The sequence below is a fragment of the Aethina tumida genome, chromosome 7 (genome assembly GCF_024364675.1).
Source record: "Aethina tumida isolate Nest 87 chromosome 7, icAetTumi1.1, whole genome shotgun sequence".
Classification (NCBI taxonomy): domain Eukaryota; kingdom Metazoa; phylum Arthropoda; class Insecta; order Coleoptera; family Nitidulidae; genus Aethina; species Aethina tumida.
In genome coordinates this window covers 7,626,297-7,638,805 of record NC_065441.1, presented here as the reverse complement: position 1 = coordinate 7,638,805, position 12,509 = coordinate 7,626,297, and the positions used below count along the sequence as shown (strand labels likewise).

At 30.3% G+C, this 12,509-nt stretch overlaps 1 protein-coding gene across 1 annotated transcript in view; it reads left to right on the top strand.

The window, feature by feature from the left end:
- LOC109595244 (visual system homeobox 2) overlaps positions 1–12,509 on the top strand; it is a 90,375-nt gene that overhangs the window by 22,896 nt on the left and 54,970 nt on the right. The window contains exon 2 of the mRNA XM_049969496.1: positions 1,684–1,740. Within this exon, the coding sequence (XP_049825453.1) occupies positions 1,684–1,740 (57 nt within the window). The remainder of the gene's footprint in view (positions 1–1,683; positions 1,741–12,509) is intronic.

Here is a 12,509-nt window from a genome sequence, read left to right as displayed (position 1 = left end):
TGTTTTTCATTATTTATATCTCTTGACATTTTAACTTATTTCTATTTCTTTAGAATCTGTTTATTTTATTTTATCTCATATTTTCTTACTTTTTTAATTGTAACTAAATATCTTAATAGTTTTTATTTACTTTAAGTTTATACTATTAATTATCTTTAATATATTTCTCGAATTTTTTATATGCTTTAAAGATTTTAAATTCTTTAAATTTATTAAATACTGATCCTTGATTTCTGTATATTTTTATTCTTTATATTTTTGGAGGTTATTATTTAATCTCTTTAGAAAGTTTCTCTCCCTCATTATAAATTTTCTGTACATTTTTATTGCTTTTTATATTTTAGATTTTTTATTAAATATATATTTCTTAATTTTCAAAGTGCACAAATCATTCAACTTCTTTTTAAATTCTCTAAATTTATCAATTTATTTAATTTCTTTATTTAGATTTATTCCACTCTCTTAAACATCGCCTTTTTTAAACTTATTAAATGATACTTTTTCATTCTGTTTATTTGTGTTTTGTACTTAATATTTTTTTGTTTTTTAGTTTTTTAAAAATATTTATATTTTTTCATTTATTCTATTTAACTATTATTAAGATGCCAAATTCTTTAAAGTTATTATGAATTTGTTTAGTTTTTTATTTATTGTATTAAAAATAGTAAAAAATGTATAATATTTCTCTCTAGATTTTTTGACATAACAAGAAAAAAGGTATAATGATGCGAATAAACAATTTCAACTAAATGTTTATTTGGGCAAAATTGTCATTGTGTATCGAGCCGCCGAACAATGGAGTAAAAATGCCGTGAAAGCGTAAAGGAGAATGAAAAATGTGTTTTATATTTTTCAGTTGGAGACAAACTAATTAAATAAAGCGTTTCCAGGTCCCTAATGAAGAAGCCGCTCCGAATTGAGCCATTTTGAATAAAGGATGGCGCAAACTTAATTATGTCAAAAATGCGAAGAATTTGAACTTCTTAATTAAATGCAGTTTTACTCGAACATCATCCCACTTTGCCGAGATGAATAAGTTTAATTAAATCCTTATGTTTTATTATGTCTACGGTTCGCGTGACTCGACTTTAAAAAGCTCGATTTTCCTTTGTACATCCTCTCTCCCTCTTGCACTAGAAAACGTGTGTGTGTGTGTGTAATTGCATTATGGAAAAAAAACGCGAACATACACTTACCGCACGTACAACTACCGGTAGGAAGTTTCGGAGCTCATGAATTTTATTAATGCCAATTATGTCATTAACTCGAGTATGGTCGTAACAAGGGAAACTTTCTTTGTGTGTTATTAAATCCTTTAAGATGCACACGTCAACTTCCAGTTCACCCGGTCTTCGCGCCGTTCCTGCGGTGTGAAATTTGAACGGAAACGAGCCTTTTTATGCGTCTTAACCGTCCACTTCATAGCGATCCAAATCTTCTTCTATTATTCAACATTTTCGTTGCAAAGGAATTTGAAGGTTTATTTAAACATGGTCGGGACAATGGGACTGGTGTGAAGTCTCCCAGGGCACTGCTCCAAAAACGAAAGCACCAACGTGTCGTAAGCTTATTTTAATTCATTAAAAAACCACTATTCAGATGGGTATATTTGTATAAACACTTCTATACAAATTTTATTCGTTTTCTACTCAATAAAGATGTATAATTATTTTTTTGTTGCAGGATTATCGCAGTTCAAAAGTTCGTTTAGTTCCTCAGGACCTGGTTCATGTTTATCAGGTAAGTTCTAATTGTTATAATTGGGTAATTATTTCAAATTTTATTTTAAACTAAAGTACTATTCAATCACCTCGAGAATTTATGGTAGAATTCTGTACAGATCTTTTGGGAACATCCTTTATTTTTTTATATTTGAATACTTCTCATTGTTTTTACATTCTTAATATATTACTTCCTTATATTATTCTTTTTTTGTTTTATTTATATTAAATACAACAAGTTTTTGAATTAATTACATTATTAATTAGTACATATTACTAAATTATTATAATTAAAATAATATACGTATTTCAACTTTAATACTTAAAATTTCAAAAATTATTTTTAATCATTTTAAAATGATAAGAATCTGTATATTCTTTATTAGTTAATTCTTAATACATTTCAATTAAAAAACTTTAATCTTTCAAAAGTTTAGACTTTTCAAATATGTCTAAACATTTTTTAGAATTTTTAGGATATATATTTTAATTTAAAACTAATTTTGTATTTATTTTCTTATTTTTTCATCTAAATTAATTAAATATCTTAGTAAATTTTATTTTTCTATATAATTTTTATTTCAAAATCTCCATATCCATATATTTTATTAAATTTATTAAATATATGTTATTAATAATTTTTATTTTTTTATTAACTTGATATTTTTCAGAATATTTAAATTTATTAATATCATAAATTGCTTCATTACATATTCTATTATGCTCTTATTTTTGGACATTTTAAATTGTTTAATTTCTTTAAAATTAGAATAATTTTGAATTAAGAAATAAAAAATATACAAAATTCTAATAATATAAAACATTATCTTTAAACATATTAAACATCTTTACAATTTTCTCTTAATATTTAAAATTATTAAATATCTTCTTTTACATTTATTAATTTCTTGAATATATTTCTGGAATAATGTATTTATGCTTTTATTATTTTTTATTCTCCAAATTTATGAAATACTTTTGGTTAATTTATTTATTTTTTTCTTTCTTTGGAACTTCTTTTATTCTTCGCATTTTTGTTGTTTTAAATTAACTTCATTTTTTAGGATTTTTAGGATATATATTTTAATTTAAAACTACTTTTGTATTTATTTTTTTTGTAAGTTATCGATTCTTCTTTTTAAATTTTTAAAATTTCATTTCAAAATCACAAAATTTCTAAAAATTCTCCAAATTTTTAAATATAATAAATACTACATATTAAATAGAGAGTTAGTTTTAGTTTATATATAATTGTGTATCATTAATAAAAGTTTTTCATAAAAAGTATTTATCCTAATTTGCATTTATTAAAAAAAAAATTTAGCCTGAGTTTGGCATTACTTAATCCCATAAAACGAAGTGATAACATAAAAGAGGCCTATAAGTAAACCTAAATAGTAAATTAGGGCACAGAAAGAACATTTTACTAGTCCACTTCTGGCATTTTAGCACCTCGATTTGGTTTTATTAGCACATTGCGGGCATTCGTGTTTTTTTATTATTATTTTCTTTCTTTTTCGTTTCGCTCATTCACGCGTTCGAAAAACGGCCGCGGGTTGGAATCGACGGTGCACAAGGGGTCGATGTCAGTCAACGTCAGGTTGGGCATTGAAATCGGATAAGGAAACGCGTATCCAGTTGCGTGTGCTCCAGAAAGAGAAACGCAGACACGCACCCCGGTCGCCATAATTCCAAAATGGCGGGGGTGTGCGGTTCTTTATTCCGCGGTGTTTTTCCGGAAACAATGGGACTAGTCGCGACTAATCTCGCCCATTTCGGGTGTACACTCGGATGCGGGTCGCATGGGTGCGATGCGTCGGTGCAAAATCGAAAATACCTTCATATATTTCAAAGATTTAAAGGAGAATATATAAACAATTTAGAAAAAATAATTACACAATGTAAACATATATCAATTCAAACAAAATATTATATTTATATTGAAATTTGTGTTTTTTTTTTTAAAGAAAGGAATATCATCAATTTAGGTCCTAAATTCACAATTATTACATTTACACAATTATCATACATTTTGTTTTTTTGATCAAATAAATTATTTATTTTTTGAATAATACGATTATATTTCAATAATATCACATAACATGTTTTTAAATTATTTTTGTGTAATATATTTTTTGTTAGTCTACTACCATCTATTTTATATTTAAAATATTTTACATATTTATTTTCATTAAAACAAAATACTAATCTTTTTAATACGAATATTTTTCACTTAAATATTTTAGGAAACAAAAATTAATTGTTTTATATTATTTTTACTCTAAAGTACTTGACAGACATGCGCGTTAGAAAAATAACTCTACTAGCACCATCTGTCTTACAGTAGCTTAATTAATTAAATTAAATTCCAAATATCGTTTCTAGGTACAAAATTTATAATTTATTTATATTGTAGGACTATTTCTAGCTTCTCTATAGTAAAATTTTATTAACTAAATGTTTATGAATGGCCGAAGGTCAAACAAATTATTTATTATTGATAATCATTACATTATAAAACATTCTATCAGTTTCTTTTTACAGTTCATAAGCACTGTAATTATAAAATGTATCAAAGAATAAATTCTCTTAGAAATAAACAGACCTTCATATTATTGTCTAAATTAACTTTCATTTTCAATAAAGTATTATACTTCGCAGGTTTTCAAAATATTGAAATAAATAATCCTTACTATTTGATTTAAATTTTAAATACGACGCTCGAAACATTTATTGCTAGTTGATCCAAAAAAGCATAACGAATAACGGAAGGGTTGAAAGCTTTAAGAACTCATTTTGGGAGTGCAAAAACAATTATGCAAATTGGTTGTTTACCCATCTAAAAACTTGTAATGTCTTAACACAATTAGGGGATTTTAAAACGTTTCGCTCCGAAGAATGCAACGGGCCTAATTGAATTAGGTGCGAGGCGAGTGATTTGCAGCATCCCCCTGTATCTGCGGAACGTCCCGTTTCCCATTTTATGCACCATTTAATGGTATCGTACGCGTGTCCGCTACAATTGACAATTATTTATATCACAATTTACTATTTGTCACTTTATTATTGTGCCGCGTTCTGGCCCGCATAACTCATATTTAAACGGCTCACCCTTTATATTATCGTCGAATGAATTATGCAAATGCGGACTTATGTTTAATAAATGTCTGTTGGGTCGGGATAAGTGGACACAAATGAATACTAATACGGTGTCAATTTTAATTTTAACGGGCCAATGAATCACTGCGCCTAGCTGGTCCGAAGCTAAATGGACTGATCAAAGTTTTGATTGATTATGTAACTACTTTAAAACAACTTGTTTTTTTTTAAACAAGACAAACGGTTGTTGTAAATGCCTCTTAGGAACACATGAGAGCAATAATTAATGGCAATAACAGTGTAATTAAGGCGTCTTGTGTAGGTGTTGTGCAATTATAATATAAATAGATAACGAAAGGGGCCACTTACTTTGTCGCAGCCGTCGAATTCTCCGGTTTCGTCCCCTTAATTGGAAACCAAAGTGACAATTAGAGTTTCTCAACCAATAACTTAATAATATTATAATTGGAGAAAAGCCCCCGGCTAGTTCCTTTCCCGATTTGCAAAACGCTGCTGCTCGAGGAAAACTTAAAAAGTTCCATTCAGTGGAAAAAAGGAACTCTTTATAAAACATAATTATGCTGAAAGCGTGTTATGGCTGCTTAATCGGCTGAAAATATATAATGGTCGGCAAATTGGATATTACACTTCTTTTATTTTGCGTGCTTTTGTCGGTATTTCTTTTTTTTTCGGAGTGTCGACGAAAGTAACCGCAGTTTTTGCGTGGGCTTTAATTATTAGGATCTACTTAGATTGTAATTTTGTAAATGGAATTAAAACGAGTTTGACCATTTCAAAGGGACTTCACATCAAAAAGTTCTTTGTAATGTGACATTTTGGTTTTCAAAGCTTCTAATTTGCTCCCGCTTGCCATTGCTCTACAGTATTCAAATTTTAATTAATAACAATAATGACTAAAAATTATAAATGCTGTTCTATGTTTGATGAAAATTATTTCCAAATTTTAGTGTCTGTCAATCATAAATTAGGACTCTAATAATTATTTTTTATTTTATTTCGTAAATTGACATTATTATTTTAAAATTGTTGTTTTTTATTTATTTTAATATAAACAAAGTTAAATAAAAAAGTCTATACACAATTAAGAAATCTATGAAAAATTAGTCACAAAGTATCGAAGTTCCAAAATGAACAAGGTTAGTTTATGAAAAGAATTTAATTATCCAAATATTGTAAAATATCTATACAGAATTAACAAATTTATGAAAAATTAGCCTAAAATAAACAAGGTCACCTTTTAAGAAGAATTTAACTATCCAAATAATGTAAGAAGTCTACACAGAATTAAAAAAACCTATGAGAAATTAATCATAAAGTATCGTAGTACCAAAATGAACAAGGTTAGTTTTAAAAAGAATTTAACTATCCAAATAACGTAGAAAACCTATATAGAATTAAGAAATCTATGAAATATTAGTCCAAAATAAACAAGGTTAGCTTTTAAAAAAAATTGAACTATCAAAATAATGTAAGAAGTCTATACAGAATTAAAAAAACTATGAAAAATTAGTCACAAAGTATCGAAGTATCAAAATGAACAAGGTTAATTTTTAAAATAATATTGGTCACAAAGTATCGAAGTACCAAAATTAAAAAGGTTACTTTTTAAAAAGAATTTAACTAACTATCCAGATAATATAAAAAGTCTATACATAATAAAAAAATCTATAAAAAATTAGTCACAAAGTATTAAAATACCAAAATAAACAATAATGTTTTAAGTTTTACTTATCCAAATAATAGTGAATTAAGATTTTAAATTGGTAATCGAAGTAAAACTGAATCACTTTAAATGGAACAGACGTAATGAAATCAATTTTATCAAATCATTTTCGTATTAACCAACAATAAGAAAAATTGAAGGATGTGGTTAACAAGCGATGTAAAAGAGTGGCACAACTTTGTGAGAGCATTTCGAATGGTGAACAACGTATGCCGAGCATTTCCACATATGAATAGCAATTAACTTGTTAGGTGAGGTGAAAAGCAGGCAGAAAGCCAACGCCACTCGCCGAGGAAATTGAAAAGAATTTAAGGAATTGGAGTTATAAGGCTTATATCTTGAATTCCGATTGGTCTGATTCCGGAGGGATAAAAACCGATAAAATATTATTCAGTGTTGGGGTTCACTTCGGCTTAATTAAATTTGATTAAATTACTTGTTACCGAACACCCTCGCCTCCTCGAAAATCTGGTGGCCGTTAATTGTGTGAGGGAATGTAAATGGTGGAGGAAAATTGTTGAATGAATTGTTTCAACAGTATCGGATATTTTTTTAAAACTGCTCGTCACGTTGTAAAATGGGCCGCCCTGTCAGCCGTTGGGCATTATTCCACGAAAAGTGCTTCCTCAAAATTGAAATAGTGGTGAGGCCTGGTCCCCACGTTAAAACACTCCAAGGCCATTCAACAAGAATAGTGCAAACGTCACGAATATTTTGATTGTCAGACACTTTTTGTGGCGGGTCGAGTTACTTGAAATATAATACTTTCTGAAGAGCATAATACGGCCCTTATAAAATCGTCAAACAAGGTAAAGGAGCAATTACAATGCCGTTAAATAGATAATAGAGTTTGGACGGTCTTAGAAGTCTCAGCTCTTTATCTTCGTTTTTATTTATTACGATTATTATTTGATTTACAATTCACGTTGAACAAAATAGTTTTGAGTTTCCGTAGCTATTTGTGGACTTTGTAATTAGTGCGACTGGATCTTGTACCTTCACGTTTTTAAATTAAAATTAATTAAAATCTAATTTTGATGGGCTGAATGGAAAGAAGTCCCGACTGAAAACCTACTGAATCCGGTCGGTGTAGGTTTTTTTCGTTGATTGTAATAAATAATTGATATAAAAGTCAAGACTTGGGGCAGCTGCCGAGGCTGGTTTCCGCGATAGCAAAAGCGTGAGGGGGATATTGATAATGAGCTAACGAGGGCCTCCCACTAACTCCCTCCCAAAAAAACACGGGGGGAAAAGCAGTCTGGGGAAATGCAACCGCCGCCCGAATAAATGCCACCAGTGGAAAGTATTGATGTGATGCCGAGTTTTGTGTGCGGAACATGTTGGTTGTTCTTGGTGACGGTTCGGCGCAGTTAATTATGTACAAATGTATGAAGGGAATAGCAAAATGTACAGGTCGAGGTTAATTAAAAATACTGATTTAACGAGGTTCTGAATTATGGTTAATATGTTGTAGTTGAATGTGTTTTAATCAAATATACCAGACTCCAGATTCCACGAATTGAATTTGGTCTGATGGTCGCCATTTAAACCAATTATTTTATTTCTATAATATTGTGAAAGCTTCAGCTTCACCCTGTGAGAGTTATGATGGTATGTCACCGGTCATACAGCTACTTGCCCCACAGGAAATCAGGCTTACAGAAGTACGCGCCCAATAAATCAACAAAGTCTTTTGTACCGAAACAATAAACACCTCCGGCATCCGATTTGCCGTTTACTCCTCGACGCTAAACTCCAAGTGGATCTTTAAGACCGAGGCGCTCGATTCCGGGGTGCCGAGTAGTAATTCCGGGCGAATTTAAAAAATGTATGGCGAAACGTAAATTCGTAATCGGGTGCATTGGTTGTAAAATACGGTTGTAAAAGCGGGGCCGCAGTGCAGTGGCATAAAAGTTGAGCGGGTCTAAAACGGTGCTGACAGTGCAGGTGCCCATAAAATGCATGACTTATTCACGCGCGGATGCAATACCAACAACTTCTCCTCGGACGTGTTAACAGGCAAAAGATATCCTGCCACTTTTTGCACTCTGTTCCCGACTTTGCATCCTAATAAAACCGTGTCTAGACATCAATCAATCCTCCGGAATACAAGATTATCTGCTGTGAATATGTTTATTTGGTGTTGGCAATGCTTTACATGTGTTGCAACTTTAATTTGAATTTATTTAAGTTTATAGTCTTGTACATTCGATGATGTAGTTATTTCTAACACAACATAGTAGTCAGTAGACCGGGGCTGATAATGTATTTATAATTAATTAATATTTATAAAAATATCTGAGAAAGAGTAACAGCTAAAGGAAATGAATAAAGTTGAACTAGTAAAAAATTACTTTAAAAATATAAAAATGATACACAATAAATAAAAAATAAGACATAAAATTTTAAAAACTTCTCACTACATAAGGATTGATACATATAATTTAAATTAGAGAAAATATAAAAATGATATACATTGAATAAAAAATAAGAGATAAAATTTGTCTAGTGACGTCTTCAAACAAAATTTTAAAAACTTTTGACTAGTTAGGAGTAATATCTACAATTTAAAAAAATTGAATGACTTTAGAAAAATATACAATTTGAATTTAAGGGATAAATTTCCTTTCTTAATTTTTTAAAATGAAACAATCAGACCAACAGTTTAATGAAAGAAAAAAGGGACCTGTAACAATTTTATTATATCATGACCAAAATATTTAAAAAATATGTCTCTACCAAATCACAACAAAATATTTGTGGTAGCACAGAATAAAAATAAAATTGTGTTAACTAATTTCACCTTATTATTGACCAGTGTTTTGTGTATCCCAGATTGAAATGTAACAACTCATTTAAAATGTATTATTTTTGTAACCGGATCATCTGCGCAAGACACACTGCATCTTGCCGCGACACGAAACATTTGGTGTCTCCACCAATTTACTCTAAAACATTGTCCCGACTTCAAAACGTCTTTGAATTTTGTGTTGTTGAATAAGGTCGATCTTAAATAACTCAAATTACAAAACAACAATAACCATACACGTTGCAGCAGATAAATATAATAACGTAATTGGAGGCAGCTCTCAAGAAAATTATTTTCTGGCTGAAACAAATTTTTTTTGGGAGCAAAATAAAAGAGTATTGATTACTGAGCCGCCCCATTTTGTTGGTTGTGGATTCTAGTCGGGTAATAGAGATATTTTGGTTTCTTAAAACGCTCCCTCTAAATTTCTTAGTTTTGTTTCCCCCTCGACGTTGAAAGGAACCCTCCCTCCTAAAAAAAGACGTAAAAAAGTATTCATTTCCAGGGCATGTCTTCATTTTAACTTCGATACAAGCCAGACGAGGTTTACGTTACGTCTTTTGAAGTTTTTCGTTTCGGGGTGTATTGCCCGACATAATCTAATTAGATTTTTTCTTAATTTGGATATTTAATGGTGCCGGGGACGGCCGAATTAATTGATACGTTTCTCGTTTTAATGATTCTTTTGGGATGGGGCAGCCGAAGTGCGCGAATTCCTTAAGATTAACAATGTAATCAGGAGTAATTAAGTTAATTGTAAATTTGTTCTAAATTCATTTAATGTTATGGTATTTGAATCAGTCGTAATTATTTGTTTGAAACACTGTTCAAACTATTTTACACTGTAATAAGAAGTTTCTTGGGGATTTTAATTTTATAAAATTAGCGTCAATTTTTTTGAAATTAAAGTTGAAAATATAGAGAATTATTCGTTCCCTTCAAATTGTAGATTGATAATTAGATCATAGTTATTATCTAGCTGATTACTAGTTAGAGCTGATTATCAGTAAATGCTGATTTGGGAAGGAAATATCAGATATGGTTTAATTAAGCATCTAAATTCTCTTTAATTTAAATAGGATATGAATATAATAATTTAATTTTTGGTTGGAAATAGGCTATTTTAATTTTACATTTTAATTCCTGTAGTTATAATTTAAATATTCAAATAAAAAAAAATCATATTGAAAATTTGAAGAAATATAAATATTTTTTTCAAAACTGTTGATTTAATAATTAATTTCTAGTTATTAGATAGTTGATTGGTTGAATTTCAATAAATACTGATTTAGAAAGAAGAGGAAATTACAAAAATTTTGAAATTTTCAATGAAGAAGATAAAGAATCATGGATTTTTATACTGTAGACAAATTTATCTTTAATCCTGGTTTATTATGGTTTGGGAAGGACTGGTTATTGGAAACAGGATCATAAATTGCCAATGAGGGCTATCCAGTTTGGAAACAAGCATATAAATACGTATTAGCATTCGACAAAGAGTATAATGTGGAGTTTTGCACGAGTCATTAGTTCTGCGGCCCAGAATATCTTTATGGACGTGGCCCGAAACGAACAAACGAACAACAATCGGCTTAATCTAGTATGTTGGCACAATTGGATTTGGGAAACCGCCCGCTGAGAAATTTACAAGCAGACTCCTGGCCGTAAATCCTCGCTGATTGGATGTTATGGCCGCATTACCAATATTACAGCGTCGAAATTTACTACTTATATTTCAATTGTTTTCCAGACCGGATCGGCCCCCCGTTCACTATATTTCAATTTGGCCCATCGGTGGGCGGTCACCAAGATTTTTTCCTTTTCGGATGGGATTGTGATTTAGTGATGCGATTCCGGGATTAAGCGACCGCATACACGCCACTCTCCCGTTTCATGTTTTTCCATACGAAATTGGATTATCAGCACGACGACTTATGCACAATTGCCAGTTTATGGCACAATGGAAATGTGAACAATTTTAGATTTTTTATTGGTTTACTTTAAGCAATTGATTTAAATTAATCTTAATTTCAGAAAATAAAAATACATACTGACCCACTATATTTGCAATTAAAAAAACGATAAAATGCCTATAAACATACATAATATAACAACTTTTTAAATTTTCATCTGTCATGATAAAAATGTATGTTTAAATATCCATATTATTGTTACTTATTCAGTATGTTAGTATGTTTGAGTATCATTGAGAAGTCAACCATTATTTAACTAACTTAAACGAGTGTTTTGAATTGTTACTGTGCTGAAAGGTCCACCTTAAACTAATGTTATCTTCGGCAAATGAAAGTATATGATTCTCCTGAATGTCACAATAAATGAAACGATTCATTATCCTGACTATTTTAACCAACTGGTCCATGCAAAGTCCAGAAAAACATCCTTAAACCATAGTTCCTTCTCCACCATGCTTCGCAGTAGGTCTGGTTTACTTATTTTTATACCTTCCATTAATTGGTCTTTTCACCCATGAGATGCCATCAGATTTTAATAATTGGTACAGACTTTCAAAATTGTTTTCCATTGCCCATCTGTCCAATTCACATGTTCTCTTGCAAAAAGTCTCAGTGCTCCATATTTAGCAGAAATGAAGGGCTTCTTTGGTGATTTTCAACCATACAAACCAGCTCCTTTTAGTCTTAGTTTTATGGTACTCACTCTTACACTGACTTCGTCTATTTCTTGATTTATGCGGGATGCGTTACTACTTTTAAAAACACCTTAAGGAACGATGTCGGACACGGAAATAAATTATAAAATCAACTGTATTGAATAAAGGGTTTGGTTGCTTCACTTATGAAACCTGTTTAATGTACAAATTGTTTAGTAAATTAATAAAATTATTAAACTATGTGTGTATTAGTATCAATTTGATTCCGAAATAAGTGAATACAAATAAAAACGTCTCGTTTGTACGTATTTATTTAATAAAAATGGCCGTTTCTACGCATAACGAAGTTCAAACACCGTTTCGTTGTTGTTTCCATGTAACAAGCAGCGTTTTTAGATGTTTGTCGGAATTAGCTCGAATGCCGACCCTCATTAGCAATGTTATGACAAGCCCGAACATATTGACACTGGCGCCGAACCATCATGCGTCTCCAATATCGGATTACCG